Raw genomic sequence first — 17,714 nt, 5'->3', positions numbered from 1 at the left:
TGGGAGTGGGCAAGAATGCAAATTAAGCTTCTGAAAAAGGTTCACTGGACCCAAAACGTTAACCCGATTTCTCTCCACATATGCTGCCAGACCAGCTGAGATTTTCCAACAATTTCTGTTTTAGTTGCAAATTGAACTTTGTTGAATTCCAACGCTGTAATTACTCAATACCCCTACAAATCCTGACACTTACTATTTTCAACATAAAACTGCAACATGACAAAACTATAAACCCAGACATAGCACATACAGTCAACCTTGTGCTGATCTTTGCGTATGCCGCCATATTCAGACAATATCTTTCAACAACTGTTGTGTGTGGAATCTCATGTGATCAGGCACAAACAGTTTGTGATTAAGTGAGAGGTAACATTCAAGTGCAAAGGTGTACAAAGTGAGTTGCCTTTCCACTGATTTGTTCAACAATTAAAATTTCTGTCTATTTAGCCTACCTATTTTGCTGAATTGCCTGCATCCTCTCAGATATTAGACACACTCCACTTTGATGATCCTTGCAGCTGCATTACTAATATCCTTGAAAATTAGAACAGAAAATTAAAGCAAAATACTTTAGATGCTGGAAATCGAAAGAAAACTCAAAGCAGAAAAATGCTGGAAAAACTCAGCAGGTCAGGCATCAGTACTGAGCTTCCACATGTTCCCACTTGACAGTGTCATTTATGTTTTCATCTGCCATCATTACCTGCTGAATCCCAGCTCTGCAACTTAGCTCTGCCAACTCTGTGCTGCATTATTCCCCTACTGAATGGTGGTGACTGTCAATTACCCCTCTCTCATACAGTAACCCATGCCCTCCAATGCATTACCATCTCTCACCCTCATATGTTGAACATTCCCCTCCATCAATTTTGTCCCCTCTGCATCCTAGCACACTGCCTCCTATCAATTTTCTTAGCATAGCCATGGTCCCCGATAACCCCTGGAAGGTTTCTCTGAGACGTTGGAGGCCTGGAATACCAAGCATTGAACTGGAGATGCTTGGCACACTCTCTGACCATCAGGTCAGGAATTAGTGTTGTCTAGTTTCTGTCTGATGTGTGGGAGAATAGGTGATTGCATATCAATGAGGTGAGATTAGATACCAATGGCATGCTAATGGATTCAAACAGGCACCTTACTGCTCATAGTGAGATTCACCATTCAAAATGTGATTGGAGAATCAGACTTTATTTTCTTGACGTTGAGAATCTCATTTCTTCTGAACTTGCCATATGTTCCTAACTTGGGCATCATTGTCCAGTTCAGGGTCTGGAAACATTTCACTCAAACTAAAAGTTTAGAGTTGAATGTTACTCTCCTTAGATCATGCCTAATCTTCTGTGTTTCTAGCACTTTCTAATGTTGTTTAAGGAAATAAAATATTTTAAAATGCCCATATTTTTAAATTCAGCAAGTAAATGACTGCACAGTTTCACAGGAAGGGAACTTCTGATGAATACACGTCATGCCCATGGCTCTTGGTAATATATGAAGTGCTGAATTCTGCATGGTTTCAAGTTTCTTGAATGTTATCAATTCTTCACCCATTCTGGAGAGTGCAGCATATTAGGTAGTGTCAACTGGGTAGACTGTCAGGCAATGTCAAGTGGGTAGGAAGTCAAGTGTAAGGCAGTGCCAAATGGGTAGAGAGTAGAGTGGCAAGCAGTGTCCCGTGGGTAGGGAGTAGACTGTCAGTCAGTATCACACTGTTCGGGAGTAGAGTTTCAAGAACTGTCAATAGAGTAGGAAGTAGAGTGCTGGGGGTAAAGTGTCGAGCAGGAAGGGTGCCAGATAAGTAAGGAATCAGTATTCAAGGCGACAAGAGGGTCAGGTAAGTGGAGGACTTAAGGGTAGGTCAAGGTTGGTGGAAGATATTTGGTTCAACAGTGGAGGAGGTTTGACCATGACAAACCAGCTGCGTGTCTTGTCCTGGGAGGGGGTAAGTAGGTATCGGTTCCAGGTGAGCATTGGTGTGGGGTGTAGTCTGGGGAATGCCAGTTTTGTTGTGGGGCTGGGATCCCAATTCCAGAATGGGGTTTAAGTCTGGAATGTAGGAAAGGGGTTTAACTTCCCTGCAGGAGAGGTGGTCAAAAGCAATGGGGTTGGTATGTGGGAGAGAGTGAGGTTCTGGTCCCATGGTGAGGCAGGTTTGTTTGGTCTCGAGTAAGGCGGTTCAGGATCTAGTGGGGCTGTTTGAGGGGGTGCATGCGGGGAAGTAAGTAGAACATAAGTTTAATAGTTACTCAGGAGTTCGGCTGGGTATTTAATCATCTAACTTTTCCTGGTAAATATTTACTTAACTGCATTGGAACCTTTCAAATTCTCTTGTTTATATGGATTCTTTTAGAGGTTTCCAGGGAAAGTGGAATGGCCTGGGGAAATCTTCAATTTCCCTGGAAGTTACTTGCAAGGTTTCCGCGCGGTTCTCCTGAACAACTCCCATCTATCCTGCAAAAAATATTATTGGGCCATTGAAAAATCCTGGCAAATCATTACACTTCTGACTTGAGTACTGCAGATTGTGAAAGTCAATGATGGATCGAGTGGTCAGCCAAATTGCTTCGTACCTAAATTCTTCCCTGTTTCATAGCCATGACAAGGCGGGTACAGATAAGCTTCTGGTCAGAGGTAGCAATCAAAGCTTTTCTAATGAAGGGTCACTGGACCCAAAACATTAATTCTGCTTTCTTGTCATTTATGCTGCTAAACTCACTGACTTTCTCTAGCATTTTTTGTTTTTGTTTCAGATTTCCAGCATCCACAGTCCTTGGTTTTAGTCTATTATTATGTAACTGTCATGGCATTGAAGCCAAGACATTTTGTAATGACTTTGTCATTCAAGTTCAAGGAGAAATAACTAAGCTTGATTTTATCTGAGATGGTCATATCTACCATTTAGGCTGAGGAAGGGAGCATCATCTCTCTCCTTGAGGTGAGAAAGTTTGCATTGTATATCCACACAACATATGAGGAAGGTGGATATTTAACTTAAACCGCATTTTGAAACACAGACGTTACCTTAACAAAATGGATCCCAGAGAGTCTGATGAATTCTTTTGTGGCTTCTGTACGGACAGTGACCAACTTGTTATCTGGATACATCTTTGAAAGGCAGCAAAATGTAAATGACTTGAGGACTTTCTATAGGAACATAGGGTTAGAAGTAGGCCATTCAGCCCATTGAGGCTGGTCTGCCATTCTAGATCATGGCTGATCATCTCCTTGATGCCACTATCGCCATATTCCTTACTGTCTTTCGTTTCCAGAAAACTATTTACTTCTTTCTTTAACCCATTCAATGATCGAGTTTCCACAAATCCCTGGAGTAGAAATTTCCAAAGATTTAGCATCATCTGAGTAAAGAAATTCCTCCCCATCTCACTCAGAAATGGCCAACATTTTATGAACAGATTATGTTTCATGGTTTTAGAGTCACCGTTCATCTGTCATGTCCTGTAAGAATTTTATAATTTTCAATGAGATCACCTACCATTCTTCAAAACTCTAGGCAAGACAGATCCAGTTTTATAAATCTCTCCTCACAAGATCAGGGATTAAACTGGTGAACTTCCATTGAACTCCCTCACTGGCAAGTCTATCCTTCCTCAAAAATGGAAACCAGAACCGTATACAGTACCTTGACAGCATTCTCAACAAAGCTCTACACAACTGCAGCGAGGCATCTTTACTTCTGTACTCAAATCCCCTTGAAATGAATACTAACATAATGTTTACATTCATATTTTTTTCCTACACCTGCAAGTTGTTTTTAGTGTCTCATGTACAAGGAGACTCACTTCCCAATTCTTACCATTTAAGAAGCATTCTAACTTTGTGTTTTTCTGCCAAGGTGAATACTGTATCACATTTTAAAATCATATTCCATTTGCCATGTTCTTGCCCATTTACTTGGCCTATCCAAGTCCTCTTGAAGCCTCTTTAGATAGTCTGTCCAACTTATTTTCTCATCAAGTTTGGTGTCATCAGCAAATTTGGAAATAGGGTTAAAGAATTGCTCCCCACATCCAACTCATTTTCATAGATTGTGTACAGCTATGAACCAAACATTAATTCCTTTTGTGACCCATTAGTTACAGCCTGCCATCCTGAGAATGATCTTTTTATTCCTACTCTTTCCTTTCTGCTGATTTAATGAATTCTCAATCCATAATCGAATGAATTCCAGCCCCCTCCCCAAACCCATGCGGTCTAATTTTATTTACTAGTCTCCTGTGTGAGTCCTTAACAGAAGCATTCTGAAAATCCATACTGAAGCCACTGGTTTTCCTTTGTCTGAGCTACAATTAATATACTCAAAAAAACTCCTGAAGGTTTGTCAGACAGAATCTCCCATTCATAAATCCATATTTACTGTGGTCAATTTTACCTTTATTTTAAATATTCAGTTATTAAATCCTGTAATAGATTCTACCATTTTACCTACACTGTCATCAAACTGTCAATTTTCCATTGAAAGGATTTAAAATATCAATCACTGTCAGACATATTGGTTCCTTGAATATGGAATTTCAAAATTTCCTCTACAGAGACTATTCATGGTTGAAATATTGATGAGTTATCAAAGACCATCCATTGTGTGACTAAATTAATTAGCCATCAGCCCGTTACATGGATAATGGAAACCATTGATATGGTTTGTAATAAGCAATACATGGAGGCACCTTATTAATACACAAGGTGACACCCTGAAACATCAGACTAGGTTACAAAGACTAGAGAGAAGCCAGCTCATACCCAGTGCAAGAGAGCACCCTGTCTCAAAAACAACCATAAGTAATGAAATGATGATTATTCATTTAGTTGTAGAATCATATAGCATGGAAACAGACCCGTCAGTCCAACTAGTCCCAAACTAAACTAGTCCCACCTGCCAATATTATAATTCTTCAGTATAGGGGTTCAATGAACTTTGACCAGAGAGCCAGAAACTTGCTGTTGTTTGGGTGGGCTAGTATGAATCTTCTAACCTCTATTTTTCTTCAGCGCATCAAAAGGGAACTTTCAGGCCTGAAAACTGCCATCTTGAAGATTTATTAAAACTGACTTATTAAGATGACTATAGCATACAACATAATTTAAAATACTACATCATAATAAGCTATCATTTAATGTATGTTTATGTGTATTGCAGTGTAATTTTTATAACCGTCATTTTTAGTGTTTGAATATCAAGGTAGCAGCATATGGATGTTGGTTCCTTCTGTGTGGGTCTTTAAAACACACTTGGCCAGACAGTCCTTCCAGAACATTGACCTAATCCAGTATGTGTCAGAGAGCAGGTGATTGAGGATCCTTGGAGTGTCAGTTGAAAAATGTTTATACTGTGATGGTTTACAACAGGTGGAGTAAACATTAAAGGCTATTTGGTTGTTTTCAGTTTAGAATCATTAGATACAAGTATAGCCTGTCTCCTCGAATAGAGTTTGGTTAGAGCATGAGGGAATAAGTGATCTTAGTAGAAATGTTTAGTTTGTACAACTTCCAGACCAAAATGTTTAATATGAGACCTATTGCTATTACAAGCTGAGAAAGTCTATGCCATTAATTTTGTGGTATGCATGTAAAATGACTCCATAGTTCACAGATAGAAACTGAAGACAATGAGTTAACGAAACAAAAGAAGTTTTTTGTTAACAGAAACTCAGAACACATGCCTTTGCATTCTTCTGCAAAATTGATATAGATCTGGTATTCTGCTTTCATGCTGTCTACTTTCAATCTGTTCCTTCTGTTTCTCAAAGCAGTGGTTAGTATAAAGAAAACAATGCTGTGTGGTATGCAGAATATAAAGGAACAGATTTTCTTCATGTTTGTGAATGGTTATCTCTAGGCTTTGCTGAAACCATTCAGGTCTGGCAATGTATCATCTTGTGAGGATATAAACACTCACCACAATACTGAATTCTTCATACAATGCATCAATGTCAATCTCTTTATGATTGCACACTTGAACACCATCACAAAGTACTTCAAAGAACACAGCATTTGCAAGTGCTAATTTGGACAGTCTGTCATGAAAGCTCTTTGAGACAAGTCCAATACTTAAGTATATCTTTTTTGTAAAAATTATGAAGTCTCTTTCACATTTTCCTGCCACATCTGGTGTTCATCATTTCAGTCTGCCATTCACCATGGACCCAAAAAACAACTTTCCTGAATCATTCTTTCCAAATTCCTATTCATTTCGTTCTTGAGTTCGTACATCTCCTTTGAGAAAGAGAAAGTATGGCTCTCTGACTTCATTGGCAACTCTCTTGTTCCCAAAGAGTCTCAATAATTTTGGGGCACACTTCCTCACACTAACTCTGAAAGCAGCTTGACAGAGGATTCAATGAACAGTCAAAATCTAGCAATAGAGAAAGTCACTGGGTCACATTGTATCTCAATAGATTGTATGCCTCCATGTTGGCAAACTCACAGAGCTCCCTTAATTACTGCACTGTGCTCACAAAGTGCTTAAATCACCACTGTCTTTGAGAATAATGCCTTCTTTATCAAAATCAAGCACTCTAACAGCATATCATTTGCATTGTGCAAATTACGAGTCAAACAGTTGGTTGCAACAATGTCCTTTTAAGCACCTTTCAATTTTTGGTAAACCCTTTCTCGGAGTAAGACTTCCATCATTAGTTAATTATGTAGGAAGTCTTCTTTGACTGAGAGCAGTTTGGATATCACTTCTGTTACGATTGCTTCAGAGAAAAAAAAAATCAGTGGCAAAAAACCCATTGTGCAATATTGATGGTGGTGTCATGTAATGCTTTGCGTGCCTTGTGAAGCTAAAGATATGTAACTGAAATGCACTTAATGGCCCAATATTACATGCCTCTGTGGGCATGTGTGAATTAGGATAGGTACATATCACATCTTTTCACCTATCCTTGAACTGATAGGGTGAAGGTAGCCAGGGGGTGGACAGTGTCAAAAGTCAGCACCCTGTCAAGCAGATGTATAATAATTGAAGTTCAATTGAATTCGTTGAAAACTCAGCTGATCTGAATATTACACTGCCAACCCAATCATACTGGGGATGTGATCTATCTTTTATTTTAAAAGTTTTTGAAAGCATGGCAAGTAAAAATGATATTGTGTTCAGGTACACGTTGCACATCAGGAGGATCCCCCAAGCAGATAGCCCTCCCCATTCCTTCCTCCCAACGTGGACATTAAACTCACTCCTCCATTCCCCACATACCCCTACCTCCTAAGATGTCAAACCTTTCCCAATGACACTGAAATGATTGAGTCCACGATTGATTGAGGCCATCCTGGGACAGTGTGCCGTTCCTGCAGTGCTCAATTCTGAGCTCTTGGCACTACTTGGACTGTTGGAAATGTCAGTCAATCAGATTGGCTAACAGCTCTGGAGGGCAGGCCTTTCACTCAGGGCTGGAAGTTTCTCTCTGCACCTATTCAGTCTGCCTTCATGGCTGAGAGGCAGGCTTCTTATCAGGCCGTCAACTGGTTGTTAACCTTCTTTCTGAAGGGTGTGAGGGGCTCTTGAGCAGTTCTCGCCCCATAAACCGCTGTCAATGTAAGAAGAGTGGACCTGAGTGAATAGCTTAGTTTGAAGACTAAAACAAGATACATCCCAATGAATTAAAAAGCTGAACCCAAATCTTATTGATTTTCAAAATCTGAGTGATGAGGAGATTGGAGCCTTGGCTGAGAATAAAGATGGATGACTAATGCTTGAGGGGAAAGAAGGGTAGGGGTTGAGATAGATAGGGAGAGGAGCAGTTTTAAATTTTTTGATTTGAGATCCTCGATGGATAGGATTTTTATGTTTTGATTGTCTAGCTTTTAGTGCACATCAAATATTGAACTTTTTATGAATAGGGAATGTGACTTTTTGTGTGAGATCTAATTTTTTTCATTTGTGTGTGTGTTTTTTGTGGATGGCATCCACTTGATATCAGTGTACTGTGGAGTTTCTTTCTATGAGGTGTGTTTCCTATGAATTCATGCAGCCCTTTTATTGCTTTGACGCAAAATATTTGGCCATGAGTTCCAAAATATTGGTCAGCCCTCCAGAGGAGGCATTACAAGTAACCTGCTAGACGATTAAGTTAATTTATAAAAGGTGTAGACTAGTCCATGATGCTAAAAGAAATGGTGCTATATTAGCAATCTTTTTGGCATTTCATTTAATGTTAACATTGTTGATAAGAACACAGGGAATGCTGAATAAACTCAACAAATCTGGCAGCATCTGTGAAGAGAGAAACAGAGTTAACATTTTAAGTATGGGGTATGACTGCTCTTCAGATGCTGCCAGACCTAATGAATTTCTCCAGCATCTTCAATGTTTGTTTCAGATTTCCAGCACCCACAGTATTTTGTTTTGTAGATGGAGAGAGCAAGGTTTCCACGGTGAACCTTGCTGGATGGAAATACTTTGTACAGCTGATCGAAAAGTACCTCCATAGTTCACAAGGTGAAGGTTTTCTGTTAGGTTTCTACAATGGAAGATATAAATAATGTAAGGTGCCAGGCACTTCATGAGAGCTGCAGATAGATTTTTTTATTGACATCTGTAACAATGGTAGTCATTTATTTACAATGTTAAAGTCATAAAAATTGTTTTCAATACATAATCTCAGCATCACAGTTTATTCTCCAATGCATTTCAAGCTTAAACAAGGGAAAGAAGGTGGATAATAAATAAAACTCAAGAGATTAGCAAGCAACTCATTCCGCTGCTGGGATTTAGAGCTAGGGAAGGACCTGTTGATTTTGAGGATACTCTGATGCCTGTCTCTGTATGTTTTAGCTGCATGTGGTGATTAGAAACCATCTGTTCTTTGGTCTGCTAACCCTCAGGCTTTCACACTCTGCTAGTGTCTAGAGGTTGGGCTGGTCTGAACTCCAGGGAGCCTGAGGTGTCATAATGATATTATCTGGTTTTATTTACCACTGAGGGAATGGGGAATAACATATTTTAAGTTAAGTATCAAACCTCAGGAGAACACTAGAATCTTATATAGGCTTAATTAAAGTTATGGAAATACATTGAACTATACCAGAACAAAATATGTCAAATATCATTAACTTTCATGAGCTCCATGAAATCATCTTTTTCTGTTTGTAGAGCGGAAAATATTAATCTATAAACATTGTTATAAAATAACAAAATAGCAAACACATTTAGAAACAAATGAAAAAATATACGACAACACAATATATTTTCACTATCAAAATTTTAAATTATGAATGATTTTGTGTTTTTATATTATTCGTTCATGAGATGTGCCATTATTATAAAGTCAGCATTTGTTGGCCAGCCCTAATTACACTTGAGAAAGTTGGTGGTGAGCCACCTTTTCAAACTACTGTAAATCCATGTGAAACAGGTACAGCCACAGTGCACTTAAGGAGGCAGTAACACAGGAGATTGAAAACTACTTCCAGTTGCAGAAGTCAGCTTTGCTCCACATTTTAAAGGTATACATCATTATAAGTGTATAATCGATTGTGATTCCTGAGTCAGCAAGCACATGTCCCCAAAGAAACGTTGTCATCAAGCTTGTGTCATTGAGCAGTGTGCAACTCATGCACCCACAGTGCCTACATGTGAGAAACCAGGGCAAATGCAAATTAGCTGCACTGACATACATTGTCGGCTATCCATTTTCTCTGCAGCTGAATCACACTGTGCCACGGGTAGAAGGGAATAGATCTTCATCCCTTAAATTGGCAATCTTACTCAGTTCAGCATAGTACAGCTAGACACAGAAAACACACAATGCTGGTACAGACTGCCCCAAATGGAAATTGCTGTTTTCCCCAGTATTAACATATCTCAACCAAAATCTGAATAAAAGTTAAACGTGCAAGGGCAACCTTTGTTTGAAGTGAAACAACAGCTCAAAATCAGCATTTCTGTAATCATAATCTCTGTAAGTAGGCAACAACAAATCTGCATTTTCTTAACACCATTTAATTTGATGCAAAATCTGAAAATGAACACTGGTTAAAATCTGACATTTTTACTGGGGAGAGGAGGGAAATTTCATTTTGGTTCAATTTTGAATGAACATCTAAGAAACTGGATTTGATTTAATCATTAAAACATACAATAGTATAGTTTAAATGAGACTCAGATCCTGCTGTACTTCACAGAAAACACAGAATAATCTGATTTTGATTCAGGAAAATGGTCTTATCAGGAACAAACAAAAATTGAGCTGGTATTGTGCTCATTTGAAAACTGAAAATGAAATGTGTCTAATTACGGAAAATATGACAATTTATGTAATGCAGAGTGATCAAAGGAAACATTCAGTTTCTTCATTTGGGGCCTGTGATTTGTAGTTGTCCAAGGCACATGCAGAGTTGACTTTGACATTAAAGAAACAAAAGGTAAATTATTCCTGGCTGTCTGTTTATTGCAGCCTGATGTCAAACTTGGCAGGATATCTGAGTCCTCTTTGAACTTAATATACAACAGGGATACCAGCCTTCTGGAATCGCAAACATAATGCATGACTTCCTGCATCCCAGATCCAGGTCGATGCTCTCTTATTTCATGGCTTCACACATTTAATGTTCATGATGTATAGAGGACAGGAGTTTTACAATAGTTAAGAAAAAGAAGTGTGATATCAATACAATCCTGCTTGATGTCAACATAGAAATTTGATTACGAACTCTTTAGCGCCTTTTCCCTTTATAATGTATTTCCACAATTGGGGTGTGTTGTTGGGAGTTTTGTGTCAGGGCTCAGTGTAGCTATTTCACGGGCCTCTCGATGAATTGTTTGGTGCGGGGAGAGGGCTATTTAATCAGGCAGGAGTGCAGTGGGGTCTGTGACTCCTTACTGCATCCATCTCAATATAGTCCAAGGTGGCAAAGCTCATCAATATCCTTCACTTTACCAACAAATGAGTCCCTTAAATATGCATTTAATGTTCATGTAAGGGCGTCATCCCACTGCCTCTGTTATTAAACCAGCGCTGGGTGGGAAAGGGGGCAAGACATGTGGGAAACATGGACTTCAGGTGTGTGTGTGTGTGTTTCTATGTGTGTGTGTGTGTGTGTGTGTGTGTGTGTGTGTGTGTGTGTTTCTATGTGTGTGTGTGTGTGTGTTTCTAGGTGTGTGTGCATGTGTATGAGTGAGTGTGTGTGTGTTTCTACGTGTGTATTTATGTGTGTGTGTGTGTGTGTATATGTGTGTGTGTGTGTGTGTCTGTGTGTGTCTTTCTACGTGTGTGTGTGTGTGGTGTTGCCCTCATGCAAAAAGCACCTGGTACGTGATCAAGGACTGATCATCAGGAACAGGAACCACACTGCTCCACCCCATCCCCCACACAGCTCACATGGTCTCCACCACAAGACTACTCCCCTCCTGCCATCCCTTACCTGTAACCAGGGCTCGGTATTAGGCCTCAGCTGGATGATGTACCAGCAGCAGGCATTGTCTTCCCAGTGGCACTGCCATTCAACCAGGCTACTGGCCCTCTGATCAGTTGCCCACTGCCGCTGCACAAGACTTCTGCTTTGGGGCTCTTGATCCCAGGGGAGGTTGGCCACTGTCTGATGGCTGATGCCCTCTGTTAGGGACAATTGTCTGTATTAGAAAGAACTGTGGGGATATTGCTGGATCTCCAAACTGCAAGTGTGACACCTTTGGCCTCTAAATACCAAGTGGCTTTCTCTTTAAAGGCAAGCGAGTAATGTAATCAGCATTCATTGAAAAAGAATGGTAGGTATTAATAACAATAAGAATTTGAAAAATATGACTTACCTTTCAGTTTATTTGGAATTTTTTAAAACAACTTCTTTTTATGTTGTGAGCGATTGTAGAAAATATGTCCCTTTCAGTTGAACCAGTGATATCACGTGCTGTCTAACAGATCTGATCAGACATCTGAGGTTATTCTGGCTCCTTGGATACTGACCAGTAAAAAGCCAGGCCCATCCCATTTTTTGGATTAAATCTAAAAGCAGCTATGTTTATTGGAGGGAAGCCTGTGGCCAACAAGTATGGGAACCCGAATGGATGTTCTAACATTCAGGCAACTGATTAAGATAGAAACTTAGAAGATAGGAGCAGCAGGAGGCCATTCGGCCCCTCAGTCCTGCTCCGCCATTCTTCACGATCATGACTGATTGTCCAACTCAATAACCTAATCCTGCTTTCTCCCCACTACCTTTGATCCCAATTGCCCCAAGTGTTACATCTAGTTGGCTCTTGAATACATTCAATGTTTTGGAATCAACTACTTCCTGTGGTAATGAATTCCACAGCGTCACCGCTCAGAAGAAATGTCTCCTCATCTCTGTCCTAAATCGTCTACGCCGAATCCTTATACTGTGACCCTTAGTTCTGGACACACCCACCATCGGTTTTTAGTGGCTTCCCTAGGACAAATCAGGGCCAGGAGCAGGAAAATTCAGTCACCAAGAGCTTCCATCTTCTGATTAGCTTGCACATGCAGAACCAGGGGCTGGATTTGGCTGCTGAAGACGCAATACCACTCCACCCCTCCAGAAACCCCCAGGGGAGTCCACTGGAAAGGTAAGCATTATTTGGCGGTGTATGTGAGGTTAGTGGTCAAGGGGAGAGAGCACCGAGAGAGCAAGAAGCAAGGACAAGGGCTGGTTCTTAATGGCCACCCTGCTGCCCTCCATTCAGTTTCTCAATTAAGAACAAATTAGTGCAAATCAAGGAATCACACTTTCACCACGTCCACCAAAAGAAAATTAGTAAAAGCGACAAGTGAGATAAACAGGTCCGACTCATCTCGTATACTTGAAACTAAAGGAGCAACATGATCTGTGCATTTATTTCCAAATTCTACTGTTTTATCACTGCGTTTCTGCTCCAGACACTCACTACCTGTTGACCTGGTTTCCTACTCAGGTAGGCCGACTCCATTATCCAGCCTGAAGCTGTAAGAATTGTAGCTCAGGCCAGCTACGTGGGCCACATAAGGGCTCCAATTGGAGGAGGGTGGGGGGCGGTGGAAGCGTCAAATCTCAGCTTTCATACCCAGAACATGGGTCCCAGCAAATGTAGGAAGGTGGCAGGATCTGGTCCAGCACTATTATGCCCAATGAAGCTCACTTCCAACCTCGAGCCCTGCCACTTCTGAACCTGAAAAATTACCATTGACTACTGACTGACAGGATTTCATAGCCTGAAGTTTTTAGTGTTAAACGATCAAACATTACTTGGGAATGTTATGACCAGGGGAGTAGAGACGGAATAGCCCTGGTTTCCCACTTCTCATTTGGTTGTAATGGAGTTTTGAATTTAAAAAATGGTTGCATTTGCCAGTTCAGTGTGTACTTGTTGGTTTACGTGCAGTTTATAATGAACTAGACATACAGTTTTCCTTCAGATTAACCAGATTAACAAGGAAGTGGTTAGTGTTATTAGGTACCAGATAAAAATGTTTTAAAAATGTAAAATGCATCCTGACTTTTGCAAGTTGTGTGGGAACACACAGACTTGAGCAAAACATGTAAAAAACTAGTTACAGAGTTAAGGAGGGTAGCTTGGGCCAAGTTAAAGTTAAATAAAAAGATGATCAATAAGAGATCATTGGTTTTAACTGACTGTCTGGTCAGACTGTGATTATTTATAGGTTTTTGCCTTTAGCTGGTAGTTTAAGATTGTAGCTGTTGTCTTGTTCTTATGAAAAAGAATGAAATTCTTATGGAAGCTAAACTCTCATTTTAAAGTTCACTGCTTACCAAAATATAGACATGATCAAATTTACCAAAGAAGGTGCAAACTTAGATGGAGAGAGAAAAGTTACTGGTGATCTTTTGCCAGAATCTGTCTCCTTAGTAAACATGCAGAAAGCTTGGTTAGGTATATGACTTACCTCTCATTGTCATCAGAAATTCAAATAGTCATTGTATATTCCAGTAGGTAACTAATCTTGTCCACACATCTTAAGAAAATCAAGGTCTTTTGACCAAGAAATTAACTTCTCAATGGCTCTAGATCTGAATGTAGGAGGTATGGTAAAAAGCAAGGAAGAAAGCCTTAGACAACTGGCCAATATAGAATGGCTGGTCTGAAGGACTGAAAAATGGCAAATGAAATTTTATCCCGGAAAGTGTGAGGTGATGCATTTTGGGAAGACTAACAATACAAAAGAGTACGCATTGAAAAGTACAATCCTAGAAAGTACAGGGGTTTAGAGAAAGCTTGGCATGCATATCTATAGATTCTTGAAAGCAGCAGGACAGGTGGATATGCAGGTTCAGGAGGTATGTGGGATTCTTGCCTTTACCAATCAAAGCATTGAATACAAGACAAGGAGGTTATGATAGAACTGTAAATAATGTTAGTTAGGCCACAGTTGGAGTATTGTGTACAATTGTAGTTGCCGCATTATAGGAAGGATGTGATTCCAGTGGAGAGGATGCAGAAGGGCTGGAGTGATTCTTTTACAAAGAAGGGCTAAGTTGAAGTTGTCTTCTCATCAGAGAATTCTGAGGAAGGATCTGATCGTGGTGTGCAAAGTCCTTGATTGAATACGGCTTAACTTTTTAATTGAGTTTTGTGGAAGGGTCACTCAACCAGAAATGTTAACTCTGATTTCTCTCCACTGATGCTACCAAATCTGTTGAACTTTTCCAGCAATTTCTGGTTTTGTTTCTGATTTACAGCACCCGCAGTTCTTTTGATTTTTATTTAACTTTTTATTTGTTCTTTATAGGAAGAATGGTAGGTAGTTAACATTCATGGCAAATCATTGATTTATATGTAATTCCATCTATAAAGACTGCAACAGAACATCTTCTGTAGAAACAAGGTACCTCCATCAGAAAACTTGTGAATTTCTGTATTTAAACATGGTTGTGAAAATACCTGACCTGGCAATCAGTTTTACCAAATAATGGTGAGCATTCAACATTTCAGGGCTATTGCTAACACAAATCCAGACCAATACTTAAATTTATGGCTGCATCATAACCACTCAGTCAAAACTGTCGAAATCCCAATCCACTCGCTCATTAGTCTTTATGTAACATGTTTTTACCATCTTTGTTACTTTGCTTTGTAGCATGAGACAGAGAGTTCAATTTGAGCCCAAGATTGTCAGCTGCAGTCTTAAACAGTTGACTGCAGGAAACAGGCTGGTTTCACATTACAAAGAAAACTCAGATAACCCACCTCCCAATGGTGCTTTCTGACTCAATGTTATAAGAGGAATGTTATTAGGTGAGATGGAGACATCAGAATGAAGGATGTCCTATTTGGATGCAAATAAAGCAAAAGACAGTAATAAAAATATGGGCCATGCTTCTATGTTAAGGACTTCTGTTTTAGATAGTGTATTGTTTATTAAAGGTGCCCTTAAACTTACCCTTTAACATGATGGTCTACACTGATCACGATACATAAGTCCTGAGAGTTTGAATATTGGGTTGCCTATATCCCCTTCCCACTACTGAATATCACCATATTAGATTAAATAACATATTAGAGAGAAAAATAAGAAAAAAAAGTACTTTATAATAGTTCAGAATATATGCAGCTATTGCTTCAGTTTTGCAGTCAAGTTTAATTAAATTATTTAACATTTAGCTTATGTTTGTATATATATATAGAGCTAATCCTCTTAATCTACCATTTTACATGTTACAAATGGTATTTGATTTTAAGTTTAAATTTAATACAAAATGAAAATGATAAAAATACTTCTACACTTACTGACCTGTTGGTTTTCAATGTGAATACCCAATTAGATGTTTAAAAATCACAATGTAGAATTATGGTGCTGTATCGAAAATTTGTGACCTCTATAGCAGAGAACATTGGACTCAAATGCATTATCCCGGAGATTCCTTTTTGAAGGTTTATGCCGGGTTTAAAAGTAACAGATTTATGGTTTTAGTTACATAAAGTACAGAGGAAGTTGCCCAAGCCCCATGGTGAATTCTTGATCTCAGCTGTGCCTTCAGAGGGATGTATTCAGTAGAATCCACATAATTCTTCACGAGGAGGAAAAGAACATGAAAGCACTTTCTTAGAGTTAGCCATGGCCTGTAGTACTTGTAATGTGGAGCACAGGCAACCCCTGGAAAAAAGATATATTTTTGGAATCAGAACACTCATTTTCCTATTGCACCAAATTAAACAAAACAATAAGTATTGTGAACACAATAACTAGTCTACAAAGTGAAGAACAGCCTGCACAGTAAAATGATATTGAATACCACAGTAAATTAACATCTAATTTGCATAAAACTGTTGAGATTTATTCTTTTCTCTGTCTTAGGTTTTCAGTACCTGACAAAGGAGCTAATGAGCTTGGCAAAGGGCCGTGTAATTTTAGCTCTTGAAGGTGGGCACAATCTTACTGCCATCTGTGATGCGTCAGAGGCCTGCTTTTATGCCCTGCTAGGAAATGAGGTACAATTTTCTCACAAGTCAATGCTCCACTAGAAACTTTCAGTCTTGCTGGTGTTTTTTCTTCTGTTGTGATTACATTTTCAGAACAATTGTTCATGCATTAACAGAGGCTCATTTGTATAGTGATGAATTTCATAATTAGTCTAACATTCTCTTTGATCAATTTTCCACTTACTAATATATGGAAGGATTTCAATCCAAGATCTCAGTAGCATTAATTTACAATAGGCTTGATTTTTAAAAAATATTTTGGCTATTTAAACAGTTTCTCGTTGTAAAAAAAACACCCAAGGACCTCTGTGCAGATATTCTATGCTTTCTCACAAGTACTTATTCATGTGCTGGGAATGTAAGTTCACAAACATTTGATACTTTTCTCTTCCAAAATATGTCCCTTTGTACATTGTTTTCTTTGGCCCCAGTTTCTGAAATAAGCAACACACTAGTACATAGGCTTTGATTATCCTCAGAAAAATGGAAACTAATTGTGCGATTAGCAGTAATTTGAAATCTTTTTTTAAGTGGGTCAGATGTGTAGGTGTGGGCTAATTGCAAACGGAAAGCCTGTGGTACTCTTTCCTTCCAAATAACTGTCAGCAAAATACTTTGATAGAAATACTGTTATTCTCCAGAAAAGCAAGAGACCATTATTTTATAGTTTGCCTGGGTTACATTGAATAAATAACACAATTATCTCAACCTTTAAAGAATTTATAATGCAGACATTTGTCTAATTTTATTGAGAATGATCATGATTGCCCACCTAAATTCAGCAAATAATTCTCATTCATATCTGTAAGTGCAAACATCTTTGACCTACTGAACAAAAGGAAAACAAATTAATCACTCAGAAACTACCACAGAATATGAAAGGGTTCAACCTGTGCATGGAATTATTAATTATGTATTCTTTGGAAGTTATTTTGAAGGAATGTTATGGTGCCAATCTATTTAGCTGTTTGTTTTTTCCAATACAGGAGGCTATATTCTACATCAGTCATTCCTAGAATTTCATTTTGAAGGTATAGCAATAATTTATACTTTTTGGAGAGTCCGATTCTCCCCTTAAGCTTGGTATAAGGCCAGTAGAAAACCTTCATGCAAAACTGTTTTCAAATTATTTTCTTGAAGCAAATAATCAGATTGTCACACATTGCTTATGCCATAGAAAACAAGGCGCAAGCAACAGTGCATTATAGTTAATTTCAAAACAAAATAAGCAGTCTGTTTTTAAGTAAGGAAACTAGCAGCAAGCTAAAATGTTAAAGACAACAATAGTTTGGATGTTAGTTTGCAGAAAGCTTATTTTGAAATC

General features: G+C 38.9%; 1 protein-coding gene across 1 annotated transcript in view; it reads left to right on the top strand.

Moving 5' to 3' along the window:
• LOC109931812 (histone deacetylase 9-like) overlaps positions 1–17,714 on the top strand; it is a 948,406-nt gene that overhangs the window by 891,909 nt on the left and 38,783 nt on the right. The window contains exon 24 of the mRNA XM_048608478.1: positions 16,266–16,399. Within this exon, the coding sequence (XP_048464435.1) occupies positions 16,266–16,399 (134 nt within the window). The remainder of the gene's footprint in view (positions 1–16,265; positions 16,400–17,714) is intronic.

Source organism: Rhincodon typus, chromosome 2, assembly GCF_021869965.1.
Source record: "Rhincodon typus isolate 14 chromosome 2, sRhiTyp1.1, whole genome shotgun sequence".
Classification (NCBI taxonomy): Eukaryota; Metazoa; Chordata; class Chondrichthyes; order Orectolobiformes; family Rhincodontidae; genus Rhincodon; species Rhincodon typus.
This window is presented reverse-complemented; position numbering and strand designations above follow the sequence as displayed.